The sequence below is a fragment of the Anarhichas minor genome, unplaced genomic scaffold, assembly GCF_050575085.1.
Source record: "Anarhichas minor isolate MPS153535 unplaced genomic scaffold, ASM5057508v1 ptg000136l, whole genome shotgun sequence".
NCBI lineage: Eukaryota > Metazoa > Chordata > Actinopteri > Perciformes > Anarhichadidae > Anarhichas > Anarhichas minor.
The window spans coordinates 12885991-12907896 of record NW_027466582.1 but is presented as its reverse complement, the minus strand read 5'-3'; the positions used below and the strand labels follow the sequence as shown (position 1 = coordinate 12907896).

At 42.9% G+C, this 21906-nt stretch overlaps 1 protein-coding gene and 1 long non-coding RNA gene across 6 annotated transcripts in view; one reads left to right on the top strand and one right to left on the bottom strand.

Annotated features, from left to right (window-relative positions):
- Positions 1-6741, bottom strand: part of map3k5 (mitogen-activated protein kinase kinase kinase 5) — a 62361-nt gene extending 55620 nt beyond the window's left edge. Inside the window, exon 1 of the mRNA XM_076083689.1 lies at positions 5832-6741. Within this exon, the coding sequence (XP_075939804.1) occupies positions 5832-6255 (424 nt within the window). The 5' untranslated portion in view covers positions 6256-6741. The remainder of the gene's footprint in view (positions 1-5831) is intronic.
- On the top strand, positions 5617-9301 carry LOC142941676 (uncharacterized). 5 transcript variants are annotated; one of them, XR_012951523.1, is made up of 4 exons: positions 5617-6939; positions 7080-7754; positions 7873-7919; positions 8174-9301. It is a non-coding gene; the product is annotated as an uncharacterized LOC142941676 (long non-coding RNA). The 5 variants fall into 5 exon arrangements; XR_012951524.1 differs by having other exon boundaries at positions 5618-7379; positions 7637-7754; XR_012951525.1 differs by having other exon boundaries at positions 5621-7379; positions 7637-7754; positions 7876-7919.
- The last annotated feature ends 12605 nt before the right edge of the window (positions 9302-21906 follow it).

The following is a 21906-nucleotide window of genomic DNA, read 5'->3' as shown; positions in this document are numbered from 1 at the left end:
CTGTTTGCAAAATGTTGCATTGAAATAAAGCAGCGCTGAGCGTTTTGCATCCGAAACAGCAGACACATCACACACACCAGCTGATAAAGATCTCCTCACAGGATTTCTTAGTATTTTTGATTCCTAGAACTGTTGCAAATGCCTGCTGAGGTTTTGAAGCACTTTTCCCAGACAATGTGACTTTTGTGATCCCTCGACTCTTGCTTGTTGGCAGCCGACAGTAGAGTAACTAAGTATGAGAAGAAAACCACAAGGAAAGTCTGCTGCTGACAGAGAACCTTAAGAAAACGCCTTCAACTCGTAGTTTGTATAGTCAAATTCGGAACACCTTTTGCCTCCTTCCCACAACCACCCATGTTTTAGTTTGATTAAATAAAAACACCGTTTTGCATCAGCTTCACTCTGTGACCTTTGCGGTGCATTTGCAGAATCCAAACAGTGAAACAAACCAGCCCAAAGCTGCGTACGTGACAAGAGAGTACTGATGAGTAACACCACCTCTGTGAACCGGAGCCTGGTTACAAATCTTGTTACTAGATGCTGTAGAGTCTCTGAGTGACTGAGAACAGTGGATTACATGCATGTGGGAGGAGAAAACAACCTAGTAACAGTTGTTCTACCTCAGAAAGAGTCCGCCTCACGCAGAACGTTTTCGTATTCTTATCTTAACTTTCAATTTTTCTTTTTGTATGGTGGGCTGGTACCACCTCCGTCTAAATGAGCGTGCGGTCATGAAAATTGTAAATTAGCATAATTAACGCCCCAATAATACAGAGAAAATTGGTGATTGCGGCAAGTTCTTCTAAATCACTCGCACAAACTCGTTCACACAAGTGGCTCTTGCGCGAGGCTCGGTGATAGGCTTTCAGCTCTATTATCTAACTTTTTCCCCTTTAAATCAAAGCGATTGTACTTAAATGTTCCTCATCTTGCACATATCACTGCACGATACCGTTCCAGATATGCTTCCCACACAACAGACTAGTCCCTCTGATATTTGGGTGTAGGTAGAGGCACTGACTGCTTCCTGGCTCCTTATCATAGTGCTGATATACGAGCCACTCTCTCACCCTCCACTGCCTTCTAAAGACGCCGGGTGCACGCTCCTGCTGCCTCTCACCTGAAATGAACTCCCGCTAAGACCTGAAAGGCAGCTTTAACACACCGCCTCCCCACCTCCTGTCATTTGTCCGAGGAGCACTGAAGAGATTTACTCTGGGGTTTATACTGCACTTACAGTCTTAGCAGTCTGTTTAATGGTGAAATACTGCATATTGAGATTATTGCTATTGGTCTGCAGCGCATACAAAGATGACAAAGCAAAACAACCCTGATGCGATATGACTGAGTGTTTTATCGCCGTCAGGCTTCAATTGTAATGTGGATTTCACAACAGCAATGAAAGAAGAACAAGCCGACTACACTTCCTGTTGAGAAATATCGGCATGACAACAACTTGTGCCAGCAGTCTACACCTCTACCAACGAGGTGAGGTCGCTTTTCCTCTCCAGACGCCAGTGAGTGGCCCGTGGGCTGAATCCCTCTGACCTTGTGCTCTCTCACCTCTGACGAGCAGCCAAGCATACAAAGTAAACAGGAGGGAGGATAAACAACTTAGCGGAGGGCCAGCTCAGTTGACGGGATTTCAGAGCAGAGCCGCCTCCCATTCGGGAAGCTGAGTGTACAATCTTACGCCGGTGAACCCCGAGACGCTCTTAAGAAGAAGCTGTCAGCCGACGCCCTGCGGTGTTGACACTGAACATAGTAGGACCTGACCTGCTGTGCAAGTTTACAACACGGCCCTGTTTGGGTCTATCCCAGGACCTTCTTCAGGGAAGTGAAGGAGCTCCGTGCTTTTATCGCACCGAGAACAGCACACCAGCATTTGTTGCGGTGGCTATCAAAAATCAAAAGCATTAGCAACCATCTCATCAGGGATTTTTTTTTTTTTTCATATTTCAGGAAAAAGAAGAAATGAGTTGTTGCTTTGGCTGGATGTTCTATCATGATGACAACGTGCATTGTAGATTGTCATTATGTCATCATGTCGATCAAAGTAATGTGAAGATATTGAGCAAGCCACCGAACCGCTTTAGTACGTCAATGTACGAGTCACACAGTCATCAATCAAATCAAAAACCTCTCAGCTTATCTTACTCAATCCTCCATCAATGTGATCAAAGGAAGAAGATCTCTTATATTCTCTGAATGCTGCTGACTCTTTGTCTCAAGTACCAGGCGGGCCAATTCATTTAACTAACCCCCCAAAAATAAAACAGCAAAAAACACCTCTGGACAAATACCTTCAATATACACAGTGTGGTTGTGATTGCTGCAACATCTACAGCTACATTTGTTGCCATATTTGTTTGGACACAACATTTTGGGATTCTGGGACTGGCGCCATTAGATTACATCACCACCATTATTCTATTGCCCCCTACAAAGGCTGACGATTGGCTCACTTGTACTCCAACCCAAACAGACCTTTGAACTGCTCGACAAAACTTAAAGAGGTGGACGATGATTCAGCTTCTCCCCCTGCACTTCACAATGACATCAGGCCAGTTTAACAGAAGCAGACTGATGCATTTTTTTTTTTTTTTTTTTTTTTTTTAAATCGCACTAAGGCATCATGCACTTTGCTGACTCGGTGAATGCGTGTGGTCAATGCTCAACAAAAGGTTAGCTTTGGGGTTCTGCAGTTATAGGCTGACTCACAGTGAATCAGGCCAGACAGAGGAGTCAACCCACGTTTTAGGACCCACAAAACATTTTATTTTTATTTTGTTTAAACCCACTTTGCGAGTACTGGAAACATGCAGCTAAACTGAATTATCCGCAGGTGGATGAAGAGAAGTTGATTCACTGATTATCACCGTCAGACTGTCGCTGACACTACACAACATGCTTGCATTCCTACAGGAGGCCTAAGAGGGACAGAAAGCCGTGCAGACACATGATGCGAGTCAATGACTGTCACTGCTAACATACTGCATTTCTTTTTATGCGTTCGTGCTGAAACAATTAGTCAATTAGTCGATGTGCAGACAATGAGTTGCCTACTAAATCATTTAGAAAGCATTAACGCCAAAGATTCAATCATTCCAGTGTCTCAAATATGAGAATTTAGTCATCTTCTTTGGTTTATATCATTTTAAATTGATCATGTTTGTGCTTTGGACTGTTGTTGGGACAAAGACATTAGAAGACGTCATGCTGGGCTCTGGAATATTGTGACTGACATTTGGCAATAAAAACCGATAAATAGGAGATTCATTAATAATAATAAATAATCTGAATTTGAAGGCCTCCTGTTAACCAAATGTACACTTTTTTGCTGATGATTCTCTTCTTTTCATGGTTTTAAACCAGAGCATGAACTGTCCTCTACTTTTGATGTGTTTTTTTTTTTTTTTAAACCACATCACTATTGACGGGTCTCAGTCAATAACGTGATCAAGCTCTGAGTGAAACACACTTAGACACAAGTTCACACTCCACCTGATCAATGACCCCCAGGAGCAGAATCTGTGATCAATAACTGGGCTGTAAGGAACAAAACCCCCCCCCCCCCATGATAACAAAGGGTTAGTCATTGTTGGCAAACATTTTGCATCTACATTCTTTCCTACCATTTCCTGAGAACTGTGGCCCGCAGGCTTGACAATCAGCCTCTGCCAACTCTCAGCCAAATGTCCTCTTTGTCCACGGTATCATGTGAGGAGGACATTTAAGGACAGTCGGGAGCAGCTTCTATTTGAATCTGGCAAATCATCGTTCCAAATGGACATAGTTTCAGTCGGGCTCTGAGCTCATTGTTTAAAGGTTGTTGTTGTCTGGCCTTCATCTCTGGTACACACTCGTGCAGGAAGAGGATGAAGCAGTGTGTGTTGGAACAGATAGAGCAGACTGATTCTGGGAAAATGCCTCTGCCCTCCCATGTGAATTTATGGGAAAATTCCACAGTAGTTCAGAGGGAGACAACCACATAAAAAACAAAAGGAAGAGAGAGCTGGGTGTGTTTGCACAACTAATAACGTGATGTTATGACCAGCAACAAGCCTGAAACCATAGATCTGCCTGGTGTCACAGAATTATGAAGGACTCTGATGGTTCAATGTGGGTAAAATAAAAACGTTTTGTTCATAATTTGTATGACAAAAGTGTAACTGTATTTTAGTTTTGTATCAATAAGCCTATATTCTAATTATTCTAATGTATTTTAAGGAATTTTGAATTTGTTTTTTTTCTCTATATTCACAGTATTTTCCGACAACTTGTAAATAAGTTTCTCATCAAAACGCATTAAACGCACAGTATGTAATTTCATGTTGCAATCAAAGCAATAACACAAGGTGGAGTTTGGAGATGTAGCGCTAGAAGTGTAGGATCATGGGAGTTAAAGTCTTCACCACCTTTGCTGTCAGCTTCTCCATTCCTATAGTGTTTCAATACAATTTCTCTGACGCAACTGGACATCTTCATGTTACATGTTCTGTGCAGCAAACAGTCCTTAAACCAAAAAATATTAAGAAAACTGAAAATCTGTAGATTTGAGAAGCTGAAAGGGGAGTGAAATGAATAACTGATCATCAAACAAATACTACCGGATGAATTGACAAATTGTTTAAGCTACATTTGGTTGTTACATTTTTAGGTTGCACTTAATAGTTCCACTTTATAGACCCGTTATAAGCCACTTATAATAACACACTTTGGGTTGCCAGGTTGTGGCAGCTGTGTGTTGGATAATAGTCTTCTCAGGTAAGTCTGTATCAGGTTTGTTTTCTAGTAACATTTTGAGTTGTATTAAGGCTCCTTATTAAGTTGCTACATAGAGTTTGATTCAATGACCCTATCAGTTTGATGAAACCCATTGGTCTCATTGCATTCCTTCTTATTTAAAAAGGCATTGTGCTTCCTGGTACCAGTCTTGCATCTGGACTAGCCACGTCTATTTCTGCAACACCTGCTGAACAAATCCTGATCCCAAATACAGCATGCGAGTGAAATGCAAACACTGGCTGCAGTCCCTGGCTCCTCAACACTCCGACCAGCCCTGTACATCCCGTACATTACAGCTGCTTCTTATTGGACCACAATCCCTGGAAGGTGTGCTTTCCAAAAGAGTTTTTGTTCAGTGTTTTTAATACAACTGAACATTTCCAGTGGCATTAGGAGCCAACGACTACACGCACAACATGAATAAGAGAAGGGGAAAGTGCCTTCAGTCAGAGGGTTCAAGTTTGTCTCTCTGCTCGTAGATTCCAGTGGAAAGTCCAGCCTCATGGCTCAGCCCATGACACTCCGGCACGATACTGGAGGTGCACAATGGAAGGAGGAAACTACGCGTGGAGGGGAACTAGAGCAATCACCACATTTGTGGAGTAAATCAAAACAACCCCAATAATGTTCTGTCGCTCAATGAGTTCCAGCTTTGTTCAGCACAGTGTGGAAATAACTGGGACATGAAGGCTGCAGCCTCAAGCCCTGACACGCAGAGCTGTGTGTTGCCTTTAAAGGAGCTCAGAGCAACCTGTCCTGCAGGCAAGCGGTTCCCCCAGAAAAGAGGTGATACAGCAAAGGCGTGACCTTTGACCCCTGAGACTAGTTTGAAAGAGAGGCGAGCATCCTTGTGAGGTAATGACACTTCAGGGGTGACTGACTCTCACTAGGGACTGTTGACCTTATACCCTAATGCTTACAGTGGAGAGCAGATGCGATGCATTTTAAATATGGATACAAATCCCAACAGGCAGCATTTAGGATCAACATTTACTACACCTACGATGAGTTGGCAGTTTTGCAACTTTTCTTTCTTCACTCACCTGCATTGTAGAAGCTATCCAGCACCGTGGTCTCCCCAAAGTCCAGTTTGCCAAAGTTCAGAGTCTCCAGCTTGCTGCCCGCCGTCTCGCAGGCGTCCTTCAGGCACTGCAGGGCCATGCTCTCGGCGTTGTTCTGCTGGCTCGCCTCTCCGTTCACCACATAGGCCACCGTCACCGGCCTGCTTTTGCACGACTTCCCCGCGGAGAGCAAGCCCCCGCCGTCCATCGGATCGCCCACCGGGGTCGGGCCGAGCCCCTCGCTGCAGACCACCGAGTCATGCCAGAAAGCCCCGGCTGCGGGGACACCGGAGACGCCGCCACCACCGCCGCTGCTGCTGCTTTCGCTGCGGATGCTCTCCCTGCTGGGACAAACTCCGAAGCAGGGCACCGGTAAGGATATCCCGTCCTGGTCTTGACTCATCATGGTATCACGGGTCACGTCTCGCTGTCTCAAAGAGTGGGTTGCGATGAACGGCTTCTCCGCCAGTCCTCCATGGAGAGCCAGCGTTACGCACGGCGGTGGCCCATGGAGCCTCCGCACAGGCGAGACGTGCAAGCTACTCCGCTTCGACGCAGGCGAACGGTCTGTCAGAGGCAGCGGCGCCACTACACATCATGCTGCATGTTTACTGTTGAGTGCACCGCTCACATGCAACACCCAGTTAACGCTGTTACACGCCCGCAGGTTTGTCCGAAGTCACGACACTGGTCCGAGAAGAGAAAAGAAGAAACTAAAACCAGCCAAATGTCGCGCATTCCTGCTCGGCTCTCACAACAAGACCCACATACTTCCCAAAGTTGAACAACACCGTCGGTATCCGCGGTGTCACACCGAAACGAAGTTAAGCGCAGTTAAAGGCTCGCGGCGGCGTGTCAGCTCTCGTAAGAGAAAGTGCACACTGCGCGCGCGCACACAGAGGCTGCTTTCATATGTGCAGGCGAGACCCTGCCCAGTTTCCACTGTTATCTTCCAGGCTCACGCACTGGGCGGAGAGACAACAGTCGGAGCCCGGCGGAGCAGGGCGGGCACACACGAAAGACCATATGTGTGGAGTGGTGCGCTTTCAGGAGAAAGGAGCAGTTTGCCCGAAATCGACACGATTGATGTGTATGCTAATTCGTCAAAATTGGAAATAGTTAAATCACCAATTGATCAGCTGATGTGATAAACACCGTGAAATGTATGAGAGAGTCGAAAGGAGAAAACGTCTCTTTATCTAACATTCATCTTTTTTTTTTTTTTATCAGGGCTGTGAGCTGGAAGCATTTCATTTATGTTGCAAACTAATTGCGTTGTTTCGTCCATTCATCTTGTGATCCAACCAGATTACAAGGTACATTTGGGCAATGATCATCATTCAGATGTGAAACGTCATCGTCCATGCAGTCTGCAAAAGCAACGCAGCTTTGACAAATATTGCATTAAGTCTCATTAATTCATCTCGAAACGATCTTCTGTATCAATTCTTTGTCACCTGTTGCGGCCTGGTGGTCCCTTTCTCTGCTGACACAAGGGGGCCCTCCCGTGGTAAAGACTTGACATTACAGGTCAGTACATGAGGAGAAGGCTACTCTTGGTCCACAGGAGAAAAGAACAATTTTTATTGTCTTGTAACAAACATCACATTTAGAATATACAGCGGGTATGTATGGATGGATTTAGATGAGGTACGTGGTTCCCTCTGCTTGTTGAATAGTTCAATAAGAGGGGGACTGTTGATTATGGATTCTTGAGAAAAGCCACTTTACTACTTCTCGGATTCAATAGCTCAAACTATTTCACAACTGTTTGTCCGAACTTCAAGAGAGGAGGCCAGTGTTCGACCACTCAGAGTTAAAGTGATGGACTTTCACCTGACTTTTCATCACGAGGAGACGGTCTTCAAAACTCTTTGACATAGATGCAAGCAGCAGATACCTGCAGTAGGTACTTTATTATTATTATTGACAATTAGTGTCCACTATACTGTATACAGCTGCAATACATAATGGTGCAAGTGTATATAACGGACAACATTCATATTAATTATTCATGTTAAAGCAGGTCTTCAACATGAGTGTGCTACAGTGGAATCTACAAATGTGTTGGTGAGACTGACTTTTAATTCAATATTGTAGGTTGATTATTATTATTTTTAGTCTTTGTTGCTTTAATTGACAAATGTTAACTCAAATATCAAAGGCAAATGGAGTTAATATATGTGAAAGTGTGACAGCTTTAGCATCAGGGTAGTGTTTTAAAGCAATTTCAACCTTCGGAGAAAGAATAATAATAGTAAAATAAATACTAATAGATTGAATGCATAATGACAGAATGTGTTTTTCCCTTTGTTTGCCACTAGATGTCCCTCATGGACCACACATTCATCCACGAGTTTTCACCCAGCACCGACAGCTCTGGATGAGAAGGATGCCAAACCAGACACATCCACAGGGCTGTGTTATTTCACTGCCTTTAAACACATCTGTCTGCTCTTCATCGTGTAGCTGTGGGCAAATTACAGATGATCCCACCCAAACTGTTTATGCATCACTTTGTCTTCTTCTTATTGGCACTCAAATCAAGTGCTGTGAACGCTGAGGTCACATTATTGCGAGTCAAATTACACATCGCTGAATACAATTAATATTTACATTTTTATATGAAAATCTAAATTGTATTCACATCATGCAGCCTTGCTCATTCACACAGAGACACATCTGTCTGACGTGAGCATATACTAATGGAAAAATGCTGCTGGTGAACATTTCTGACTTCACTGCATTAATAAGAAACAATTAAGATATGAAAACATCAGGAAAACCAAACAGGGGAACAGGGAAAACGACGACTATAGACACTACAAGTCGTCTTGCCTCTTCCAGCCAACCCTGCGTGACACATCTGGCACACAGAGCCACAGAGCCTCTGAGCTGCTGAGCCTCCGCATCCTGCAGTCCAGCCCCAGGAAGTTTCTGGCTGCAGGCAGGAAGAGTTTCTCCTGAAGCTTTTTCATATTAAAAGGTATTACAGAATACAAAGACTACTGACAAGGCGTTTGCAGTGACCTATACACTTGAATTATAGCGTAATTTTTTAAAGATTATTTTGGCCATAATTACCAGTGGTGGAGGACGTATCCAGATCCTATAATAATTAGAATTATCTACACAAAGTAGAACTCTCTATACAATTTAAAGATATTCATTTACAAGTATAAGTCGAGAGTTCCAAAGAAGTATGCCAAGTTTTCAAAGCAACATGTACTTGTTATGCTGACTGTCCACTGTCAGTGTTATTTTTTATAATATATTATACTATATTTTTCACAGATGCATTGTATTTTGAAACTATTTTTCCATGCTGTTGGTAGTTTATTCTTTAACAATGTATCGTGGTTTATAAGCTGATCATAATACAGTTTGTATGTAAAATATTAATCTATGGAGTAACTAGCAAAATAAATAAATAGGTAAACCACTCCAACCTATTTGTGAGAGACTATTTTAGATTTTCTTTCATTTTAAGTCATTTTTTTAGTTGGATTGACAAGAATCTATTTAACTAGCTTGCAGATACATGTACTGTGGCACCATTAAAAGTACAATATCTGCCTCACAAATGTAGTCATGAAGATGTATAAGTAGCATAAAATGGAAATTTCCAAGTAGTGTGTTGTATCATACTTGTACTTTACTTGAGTAAATGTACATTAGACCACTGATAATTCCTTGCTCACCAGATCAAGTTTGCTCAATTGTCACAATGTTAAATCATAAGTACAAAATATTGAGACAGTTTAAGATAATATCTGGTTCTTTGATGAAAATTTAAAAAAGGTTACAAGCTTGTGTACATAACATCTTTGTGGTAGATAACTTCAACTCCCAAGGTGCATTTTGGCAAGAAACTTCCAATCACCAAGCTTAAAGTTCCGTGGCCTGTGCCGCTAACTATGGGTGGAAGATAAAGATTATGTTAGTAAGCAGTTGTTTAATTACACATGAAGCAAACACAGAGCGACATTAAGATTCATTTAAAGTTTTTCTGGCCACCTGGTGAATGTATTCACTCTGCTTTTATCCTTTTTTTGGTCTCTACCAACTCCTGAGGAAACACGTGGCTCTTTAGTTGCCGAATGTTCAAAAGCGAACTCCTAATTTTCTCCGTTTACCGTTTGGTGTTAAAAGCAGTAAAACTTTGGGCAATTTAACCAAAACAATGAGCTGAAAGATGCTAAAATGCTCCAGTGAACTGCAGTCGGACGCTCATTTTCTGTGTATCACACAATCATTGTTAATATAAAAAAGTTCATTTGTGTTTTAAAGAGAAACGTTACAGCAGTTGAACTGATGTAGAGGTGTACTCCAGGGTGTGGTCAGTACACTGTGACATCACTACGACCTAATTAGGAATTGTTCCAACTGGCTCTTGTTTGATTTAAGTGCACATAATTACCTTTCTTATGAATGCCAGGTGCCAAATAGCAGTGCTGCTGCTCAGTCTAGAAAACGTTTTGGTTCTTCCTTCAGAATGTTTACAGTGTCTCATAAAATGTAAATGCATGAACATCGTATATAGCAGAATTACATGCAAACAACCAACAGTATTGCACAATGGGTGAAGTTTGTTCGGGTTTCAGTGTAGTTAACCACCAATAGGCCGTCCATGCTGCACCCAGCAAATAAAGCTTTCCATTCTGCTCTGCCACAGACCATGAAATAGTCACTCAGCTCTGAAATGGAGGGAATCACTCACACGGAGAAACAGCAAGAAGTTCGGTTAGTTCTGCCGTGCAGGTAGGAGATAGATACTTGGAGGCACAGACTTATTGCAGCCCTCCATAGATATCTGCCAAAGTCTACACAAACATTAGAGGGAAACGGGGAAACAAAATTACAGAAATCTGCTAAGTTTGACAAATGGCGCGCCCGGCTTTGCCACTAGCTATTAGCCTGCAATGATTAATAAGTGAGAAAATAATTGCACTTCATTGAGATTGATGACGCCCCATTTAACCTCCCCTCTCATCCTGGCTGCGCCACAGAGCACCGAGATGAGCCCTGGACACACTGCTGCTCTGCCGGCCTCATTGGCATCACACACACACACACATGCACACACACACACACACACACACACACAAACACACACAGGGCCTGTAATGATCCTGCGGGGTATTTTTTAAAAGCCTCGCAGCGCTCTGATCATAAGTTCATTGTTAGTAAGTGAAAAACAATGATCTCAGCACTAGGAGGCCTCTGGGAATCTCTCACTCCACCAATATAGAAGCATTTAAGTCAAACACCATGGGGAATTAATGACAGTGGAGTCACCATTAACTCCTACGCTAACGAGTTTGTGCGCTTTGGCCCTCTTGTTAGACACATCTTGTGTGTGCGCGTGTGTTTGCTTTATCTGAGAATCTTGTTGATCTGAAACACACATGGTGTTTGAATGTGATTTGCACGGGCAAAATCCAAACAAAAAAAACACCGGCGATCAGGCGAGGCGCTAGGAGTGCCGTGGCGCCTTATCCTCTCAGTCTGCAAAGAGACGTGGCCAAGGTTATTAAAGAAGGATGTAGCAGAGCAAGATGGCCGCTGTTGTGACCAGAGGCGGTGTGGAGAGATAAATGGTTGACCCAGCCTGGTGTCAGGTTAGGATTGATGCCACTATCAGCCCCACTGCTTTCCCAATGATTTTCTCAAATCTCTGATAGAGTGTGTTATCTAGTTACTGGCATGAGGGCAACGGCCTGCAGGCACAGAGAAGGTCAATCTATGAGGACAATCTTTGTTGGACTAAATGAGAAAAAAGACCTCACAAAAAAGAATAAAAAGCAGCTGCTAGGTCTCTGGGATAAGATAAGCCAAATTACTTCTCTTTAGTAGGATAGGCCTTGGGCAAAACATCAAAAAAAAAAATAAAGGAGAAAAATTAAGCGAGGCAGCTTGTGTGCTCTCTAACTTCAATGTTGTAGATTTCACCTGGAACCTCGGCTTCCTTGAACTAATGTTGATTCTGTGGCAGTGGCACCTTGAGGAATGGGCCGGGTGAGTGCGCGTTTGTCTGCTGTTTAATCTGCATTCACCTATTAAATCTCCTCAACGGGAGAAAAACAGGAATTTTTCCCCGAATACAGAACGGCAGTCAGCAACGTAAACCGCCCCCCGCAGATGGCAGAGCTTCTCCATAATCTCACTCCATCAAACCGCTCGCTCTTTGGTCTTTTCAAAACTGGGGGGAAAAGAGTTTGACTAATAGGTTGTAATTTACCGGCCGGGGTCCTGATCAATAATTCCGCGTCAATAATGATGGAGAGGTCTGTGTGAGGGGGAAATGATTCCACTCATTGTCTGAGAAAAATGAAGGTGCGGACATCGCCTCGGGCTGTAGGCAGATGTCCACAGGTGCTCGGTTAGTATGATGGTGGAGTTGATGAGCGGGAAGACAAACAACACACACATACAAAGAGCACTATGTGTGCACCCTTGTGGTGCATAGGATCAAAACTTTGTAAAGAGTGCTCTCTCACACACACACACACACACACACACACACACACACACACACTCACACACACACACACACACACTCCCTAATGGATGTATTTTTCACTGTACTTTTTCGCTGACGTTTCAGTCGAGGGGCCTTTCTCATCTCATTTTGAAAGCAGTCTTCTGACAGAAATATTGACCAAACTACTATAAATGGAGGGAACGATCTGTTTCTTTATGATCCAGAAAATTGCTAAAATGGTTTCAAGGAAATAAAAAAAAGCCCCTTTTTGAACGCTTTCTGATGTGGAGTGAAAATACGCCAACTCTTATCTGCATGCAAATAAGTACACCAAATAAAATCACTGTAAAATCCTCATCTTCAGCATGATGCAAAGAAGACACCGAAAAAACTACCGATGCTACATTTTGACATTGATTTAATGGTGTTGATTACTTTACCGCGAGTCACTGTAATAGCTCAATAAAGCTCTTTTGCTACGTGCAAAAAGCTGAAAATAAGTCCCTGGGATTTACTACATGTATCCACATTACCACCTGTATTCTGAGACATAGACGCTGATGAAGATCACAGCACATGATCTTCATCAGCAGATAAGAGACTTTCAGCATTTGGAGGTTTGTTAGCATTTAGAAAACTAGAGTTCCTACGTTTTTTTCCACGTGTATTGTATGTCATCACACTCCCTAACCTACTATACCTCCATGTACTCTCACCATGCCGTCTTTCCACCTTTACAGCTGCAACCTCTGCAGTCTAAAACATTCAGTTAATGCTCTTCAACCCTTTCTGTCCGTTTTTTTATAGTTCACAGCTCAGCTGGCTTAAAGCTTGTGATGTATTATTTCATATATCACAGACATAAACTATGCTATTACAGCAAGTTTTAAATGTTGTGCGGCTTGAGTTTAAGGCATTGACATTAACATAAATGTGAATGTGATTTAGGTGTTCTCTTATGGGATCAAATGCCACAATACCACCAAAACATTTCTAAAAACCTGTGGAAGTTCTTGTTCTCATCCACAGAGAATCTTGTCATATTTACATTTATGTCATACTTTTAACTGAAACTCCAGGTCATGTGTTTCTGTGAGGTACAGTGCGTGTCCCTGGTTTAAAATCAGAGAGAGTTTTCCCGTCGTAGGAATTCCAGTCTGCTACAAGCTTGATATCGAAATCACTGCTTCTCAAGCTGCGGTAAGCCACACTCTAATGCCTTGATCTGTCAGTCAAAGATAAATGCTACCGACTCCGACCAACACGAGTGCAGTGAGTTTCTGAAAACAGTTTAAATATTTTGACACAAGCTTTCAGCGCAACACCAGATACAGCAGAGCCGGAGCTCAGGCTGTGAGAGAGGAAAACACAGGGAGCAAACAAGTGATTTTAAATGCATTAAATGAAAATAGAAATTGAATCTGTGTTTTATGTAATTACATTAACATCACTCCCTTGGTAATTTACATGGCATAAGAAGAAAGTCCACTTTCTGAACACAATGAGGGGAGGTTGTACAACAGGAACAGTTTGACAAATCCATGACAAAACTACACTCTCTTGCATAGATTTGTGTTAATGTAGGTTTTATAGTATATTTGATTATTAGGACCTGGACTGTACAAATGGGACACAACAGATTCAGGGAGTTTTTGTGACCCAGTGTTGAAACCGAACCAATTTTTTAGCTGCTGTTTGTGATGCATTTTGTGTTTTAGTGTGGCTATAACATTTTTGGATTTGTGTTATGATTTATGTCTCTGAATAATCACCCAAACAGTTCAGTATAGCCCCTAATAGGCGATATTATAGACTAATAGCCCCATTAACTGGAGGACACTTTGATTGGGCAACAACATATTCATGAACAGTCCCTAAAACATATCAAAATTCTACAGTCATTCTAGTTTCCTATGCAGTTTCTTCATCCATATCAATCAGATATTTATGTAGTGAACAGTATCGAGACTTCCAACCTTAAAGAAAGGAAAAGAAATCTAAAACATTACAAGGAGCAATCCATCAAAAATGAGACAAAGAACCAGGTGTTCTTCAATGGAAGTAATCCTGCACTGAGAGTAATCTAAGTAGACATAGGTTTTGAGTTAGCAGTGGACACACTTGAGAGGGCGTAGTTTTCATAAGAAAAAGACTGTAACTGTAACACGGATGTATGGCTACGATTGATCTTAAGTACATATTTTAACCCCAATCACGATCTTTCCCTAAACCTAACCAAGCTGTTTCTGTGGCCAAACCTAAACACGACAGCGTTGTCTCATCATGAAACAGATGTATTGTTCAGAACTGATTTGTAACTGTTTTGGAAGCCACAGGCAAATTAATGGTGGTGTCAGATCAGACAGGGACAAACAACTTATTTTGTCCTTTAATTTGGAGGGTAAAAACAACCACAAAGTAAGTCTTGTATAACAGATCGGACGTTACCCTCCGACCTCTCCGACCCATCACCGGGCCTTCATCCCAACCTGCAGCTCCTCCTCTGAACCGAGCAGAGGTGTGTTTTCTGAGCCGGCCCTGAACAGTTTGAACATTGCGCTCTAAGTGGATTGGGTTCCTGTCAGAGCTGAGCGTTTGGACATTGATAAATTTCCTCCTGTGCGGGATCGATAACTCTCACCTTTCAGCCCAGGGCCCCTTCAGAGTAGGACGTCATAATTACTCTGTCAAACTGAATGCCTGTCTGTGTGAAGACTGACGACTGGTGTGTGCGTGTGACGATGATATGGAGTCGGTGGCTTTTTTTTTCTTATGTGTGAATGTGGTATTGTGTACGTCGGGATGTATGCATGGAGATTTATGGATTATGTTTGTACATGTGGGCTTCAAAAGGTGGTGTGTGTGTGTGTGTGTGTGTCGGAGCCCAGGTGATGCTTTGTTGGCTGAGCTGGACTTGTGACTGGCAGTGATTGACAGCTGGGTAGCCCGCCTCCCTCCTTCTCCTCCCACGGCGCTTTTTGATGCCTGTCATATTGGCCAATCAGCGAAGTAATCTGACAGCTGTCCTGACACACACACACACACACGTTACACACAAACACAGACAAACACACTTCCGTTCACACAGACAGGCCTAATTGTGATCTAAACTCTAAACAAAATTCCGAACTCCAAATTCACCTTCAAGAATGAATCAAAAGCAGAAAAATGTTCAACATTTGGAAGGTTGTACTCATCTTTAAAACGTTTTTAGAACAATAAACTAGAACAACACATTTCCAGAACTGAAATGGACCAAAGCAGCCATGTTTACTCCCACATTAGCTGCAACAATTAGCTCCAATGGGGATGACGGGCCCCTCACGTCCATCATGTTAACTGAATTAACATATGCGGCGGCGTTCTTTTCAGCTGGTCCCTCAGATCTGTTTTCCATCCAGATGTAATGATGATTTATTTATTCTGTTTCAGGTATTGCCTCCATCTGCTCCATCAGACGTCGCCGCTTCGCCGCGTGCATCCCTCCAGGTCAGAGCGGGTATTTCGGAGCACACGTGTGTGTATACGCATCAATAAAAGTGTCTAAGACTCGATCTGTATGAGGATATGTATATGTGTGTCTATATGAATGCAACACCAGTGTGTAAACATGTGAGTGTGACTGTTCTGTATGTTCTTATTAGATTTGTGTGTGTGTGTGTGTGTGTCACACAGCGGCCATGTGGCACTGCTGTCGGTAAAAGAGGCAGCCTGTGGAATTAAAAGTGAATGAAGCAGAGAGATGAGCGAGGCTGCACCGCTTCTCATAACGCCGCCACAAAAATAATAATAATAATAATAATCGGGGGCAATAATAACCTCAGCGCTCATTTAGACATCAATACTAATCACTCTCATTTGGAGGACAATAATAATAATCAGGCTCATTTAGAGTGCCGTTTCTCCACAGAGGCTTTCACTGCCTTTGGGGTTGGTTGGTGCTTAACCTAATGATAATAGTCATGATTCATGGCTCAACTCTCCCTCCCTGCGTGTTGCTTTCACTCCATGTGAACATAGGAAGTGTGTATTTCTGTGTGTGTGTGTGTGAGTGTGTTGGTTAATTCTCTTCCTCCTCGTTAGAACTTTACATTGACTCACTAACCCCTAAATTGAACGAGAATACGGTTGATTACGGTTTGTGTTCTTCGGTTATATTAGGTTGTAGTTTTGGTCCTCATTACAATCACAGATCTAAAAAACAAGTTCAACAGGTGCAACAAACTGTCAGATGATCATACAGATTTTAAACAAACCTTCAGGTTAACCAACCTCTGTGACAACAGAAAAGAAAAGTGGATGGATAAGTTGTAGTCCCTACTGTCTTAACATCTATTACAGTTTACACTTTTCCTGCAATGAAACTTCATCAGGAAATATGTTGAGTGTACTCACTTTCTTTCGGCAGTTTGCCAGGTTAGACTTATTTTCAGCCATGTGGCTTCATCTTATCATAACCAATAGAAATGTTGCAGCGCAATGACAGTAAAACCCAGTCGCCATAAAGCAGATTTTCAAATCCCACTCTACGTTACCTGCTTTGCTCAGCACAAAAGAAATGCAGACAGACACAGCTAGTGGCTAGCCAGCGAACACAGTGGGAGCATTTAGCAGCTGAAGAGATGTTTCCCTCAGGAGTTGGTGGAGACCAAAACAGAGCTTGAAGCGGAGTGAATATTGGACTCACATTCATCAGGTGGCCAGAAACACACTGTGTGAATAATGACCGCATGCTAGCAAGTTGCCAAATTAACTTAAAATGAGATACGTCAGGGAGCGTCAGTTTGCATGTGTGGTCCGAATCGAGGCAGAGTTAATAATGTTTCAACAACAAAAAATCTGGTCAACCACCGAGGCTTTATGACTCCAATTCATGAAATTGCGGCGACAAGAAAGAAAGGAGAGATCAGAGATCAATCAGAGTTTGAGGTGTCACACTCCACACACACAGATGCAACGATACATACGGCTAGCTAGCTAATGCTAACATCCGTACGGTCACTGGCTGTACTCTGACTGCAGAAACACTCCAGCAGCTGCTTAAGGAGTTTTGATTGGACACGTTCAGCTGATCCTGCTCAAAGCAGAATCAAATTTATACAGATATGCAGATGCACTCACAGTAAATGCGTCTATTAAAACCTTCTCTGGTGCCTTTTTATTTGACTCTCTTCTGTTGCTGTTGTTGCTGTGTGTGCAGTGGAAACAGATGTCTTCTGCTCTCTTATGTTAATGTGGTCTCTGATCACCTGCCTAGATTTGTTTTTGCTCCACCTGATCACAGTACAGTCGACGAGGATGCGGCTTAATGCCACAGTGATTTGGGTGTTGCAGGAACACTCTCTCAGCCCTTTATATGGTCATCTTCAAGACATGAAAAATATTCCCTTCTCTTTCTGATGTCTTGCGTGCCGGCACATGGGACAGTCAGGCCTTAATGTAATTCCACGCGAGTGGTGCTCATCTCATCTGGGCTCCAGCTTTGAACTATTGGCTCGGCTGCTTTTTCAGAACGAGACAGAAAATGGAGACAGAGGGAGAGAATTGTCCGGCACTGATTCGCTGTAAAAAAAAAAAGAAAAAAAAAGAAGAAGAAAAAAAGAAAACTCGGACAGAAGATCATTTCAGCGCCGCTCGGGAAGATCAAAAGCTCTGCTGGCAGAGAGCGGGCGCGAGGGGAGATGGTATCGCCAGGCTCTCATTTCATTCACAGACGAGTGTGAAATGACTTCATCTGTTGTGTGGACTCACACTAGACACCATTATACACTACTGTACCCCGACCCTCCTTATTCCTCTCTCACTTTCTGCCGTACGCGAGCAGCTACAGGCCAAAAAAACACTGCAGCTGTGTCCTAATAACACATCTGTAAGGTATTGCTTTGTGTTTCCATTAGCCACACTGTCAGCTTTTACCTACATTGACATTTAGAATACCAAAGAGCCTTATTTTTCTTTAGCACTAATTGCATTGTGATAATCTGTAGAGCAACACTTTGGTCTGGTGTTAATTGCCTGTTTATCGGAGCTGGAGATCTTAACCCTTTAAGAACGTTAAAATGGAATACAGGAGTGCTAATAAGACGAGATCAGACCTCAAGTCCAGGCCCACAGTAGCTCGCTTCAGGCCCGGCGGTGAACATCGTTACCACTCTGCCTTCTGCACTTAAAACAGGAAGAAAGGCAGAAATAAGCAGCAATTTGCTCAAACTTCTGAGCCTTAAACACTTGAATAATTTAGCATGGAATATTATAAATCCTCTTGATTTTTTTAGGAACTACAACAAACTGGGTTTTTAACACTGCATCTCTCTCTCTCTCTCTCTCTCTCTCTCTCTCTCTCTCCTAATGGAGATCACAGCACACACACACACACTGGAAGAAAGACAGTGTGAGGGGAAAAGAGAGGGAAGTATAATAAGATAATAAGAGTCGACTTAACACAAGGATTTCCCTCCTCTTTCTTCTTCTTCCTTCATCCCTCGTCTTCATTTCCTCCTTCATTAAAAGAGGAGTCCGGCGCTGCAATGCTGTGTGTTGGCCGTGAGAGCTTTCTCCCTCCATCTTCGTCTCTCTCTCTTTTTTTTACCCTCCCTCCTCCTGTCTTCATCCTCCCCTCTCCCTTGAACACCCTGTTTAGCTGTTCAAGCTGATGACACAGAGAATATTGCATGTTGAAAGGCTGTTTCACCACACACACACACACACACACACACACACACACACACACACACACACACACAAACTGACTTACACACTCACGCACACACACTCTTGCCCAGAGCGAAAGGCCTCAGGCAGTCTCTTTCCCGCTAGCCAGGGGCGATCATTCTGCCTCTATGATACTTAAACTGTGAGATGTCAGGAAACATTAGGCCTTTAAAAACACTGCTACGATGCCGTGCAGAACCACACTGTCAACACACACACACACACACACACACACACACACACACACACACACACACACACACACACACACACACACACACACACACACATACACACACGCTCAACAGTCTCAACTGTAGTCCCATCCAGCTTCCTCCAAGGCCAGAATTCTTCAGCAATCATTATGCACAGAAAAACTTATTTTTAATGTGATTTAATTATCTTTTCTTCTTCTTTTTAATCACCTTTTCGAGAGTAACAATCAGAACTTTAAATGTATCAAAAGTATGGACATGGCTCATAGCTGGCCTGACTTTTATCACGTAACCTTTGATTGCAAATGAACATGAGACAACAAAAGACAAGTATGAAATCACTTGAGTTGGAGGATTTTACACAGTGTTGTGGTTCCTTGAATATCTACAGTGCAGTTGATTGAAACTGCACTTCTTCCTTTCCCTTGAGGAAGACATGACTTTGTATTTGCCGGCGTTGTTGTAGGGAGTACAGGTATGTAAGAGAAACAGCTTTAAAATATAGGCTACGGTTGAAAAGTCAAAAAACTACCTCCTCACATCTTTTCCTAGCCACTTCTCCTTGACCTCGATGGAAAACGTCATGAGGTCAAGGAAAGATGTGAAGAAGGATTCACAAGGATTTAGGAAAAGACAACAGCGGTGCTCAGTGAATCCGACTCCACTTTCCCTATTACGTAATTATGATGCAACCACGAACGTTACTAACGTGGTTCTGGCATGGTAACATTAGCACATCTTGCACTTCGCCCAGTCATTTCTGATAACATCTATAGATAACATCTATAATGCACGTTATTTAAAGAGCCCCTTCAGTGACCGAAATGGTTGTCACTGTCCACTCATATTTATCGACATGAATCCCATTAGTAGATGACTGTATGAAAATAATTGTTCAATCTGTGCAAGATAGGCATATCGTTTGTTTGTTTTGACGGCCCAATGGAGCGCTGTGCGGCGGCATTATCTTATTTCCTTATTCCCTATACGCGAAAGGAGATAAGAAAAGAAGCGGTTAGAGAATTTGAACAGCTCTTATCATGGCGGCCACTTCGATACTTCTGGATACTTCACTCAGTTAGGAACCTTCTTCAGCAGAAAAGACTTTTCGACCACAGCCATAGTCTAATGATGCAAAGAATTACAAGCTGAGATAGGTTTTACACATCCTGAACGCAGCTCTCTGAAGCAGTTAAGCCTGAATAAAGATCCAACCCATCCATTAGCTATACCCGCTTATCCTTTGGGAGACTGAGGCCGATCCTAGTAGACGTTTGGTGAGAGGCGGCATACACCACGGACAGGTCGCCAGTTCATCACAGGGCTGACACATCCACAGAGAGACAACCATTCACACTCACGTTCACACCTAGGGGCAGTTCAGAGTCACAAGTCAACCAAAACTGTATGTTTTCAGTCTGTGGGAGAAAACCCGAGCAAGAACATGGAGGACAGCGAGGAGACCACTTATGAGCGTTCAGATTTACGGCCACAGCTATCTCCCAGGAGTCTTTCACATTGCTGAACTACATCTCGTACCCTGCAGGTTGACCTGGATCCACGCAATTTTGTCCGACAAGCTCTACTGCGATGTCGTGTTTAAATAAAGCACAGGAAGGTTTTTTGAATTGCTGTTAAATGCTAAATGTTAAAGAAAATGGCTCAATAATGTCTTCACTGGGCACAGAAAAAGGTTACTCAAACAGGAGTGAATAGTGTATTTGTTTGGGTCTATTTTCAGCCGTGGATCAATACACATCTAGTCCTCTGGTGAGTATTTAACACGTATGGCAGATTGAGTCACACCGGGTGCCTATGCCTATGATAATGAAGGAACGGTGTGGCTCACTGATGCGTTTTTATAAGTTTGGCAAAAGTACGGCGGAGTGCAAAGGCTTGTCCGGCTGTGAAATATCGTGAATGCAACCTAAACAAGTTGACTTTGACAAATGGTGACCGACTTGCCGATCTCTGTACTATTGGTGAGTGTGTAGAATACATTAGTAAGTTGCCCAATATTTACTGGCCAGATACTATTTAGAGGAGAAACCTAGCGGGTAACGTCACACCCGCAAGAAATTACGAGCATCCAAGTCACTAATGCTGACAATTACATTATCTGTGGTCATGTACAGAACATTAAATAGCAGGACGTAGAGTCAGAGACTCAGAGTGTATTATGTTTTGAAAAAGTTGCTAAAAACACAAACATTTAGTATTTGTGTCCTCAGTCCAGTGGCAGTCAACACATTAAATAGCTTGCAGCCACAGACGCTGCCGTGTTTCGGTGTTACGAGTGACCGTGTTAACCGAAGGCGTGTGATGTTGTTCATCGTGACGGACACGGGAACATGTAGGCGTCCTTGTCAAAGCCTTCAATCAATTTGAAATACGTACTAATCTGTGTTTATTATCTACGGCTATCGTGTCCCCAGTTAACACGGCCACTCGTTAAACTGAAACACCTGTTGCTCTTAAACTAATCCTGTCTGAATTCAAGTCCGCTGTTGGAATATCGATTCTGACAACCAAACATGCAACAACCAGACATTTTGATGCTGTTTTAATTGAATATTTTAAGCTCGCTCCTCTGGCTGGCTGGGGCAAAACGTTGCCTCCGCTGCCACCATGCACGTGCACATTCTTG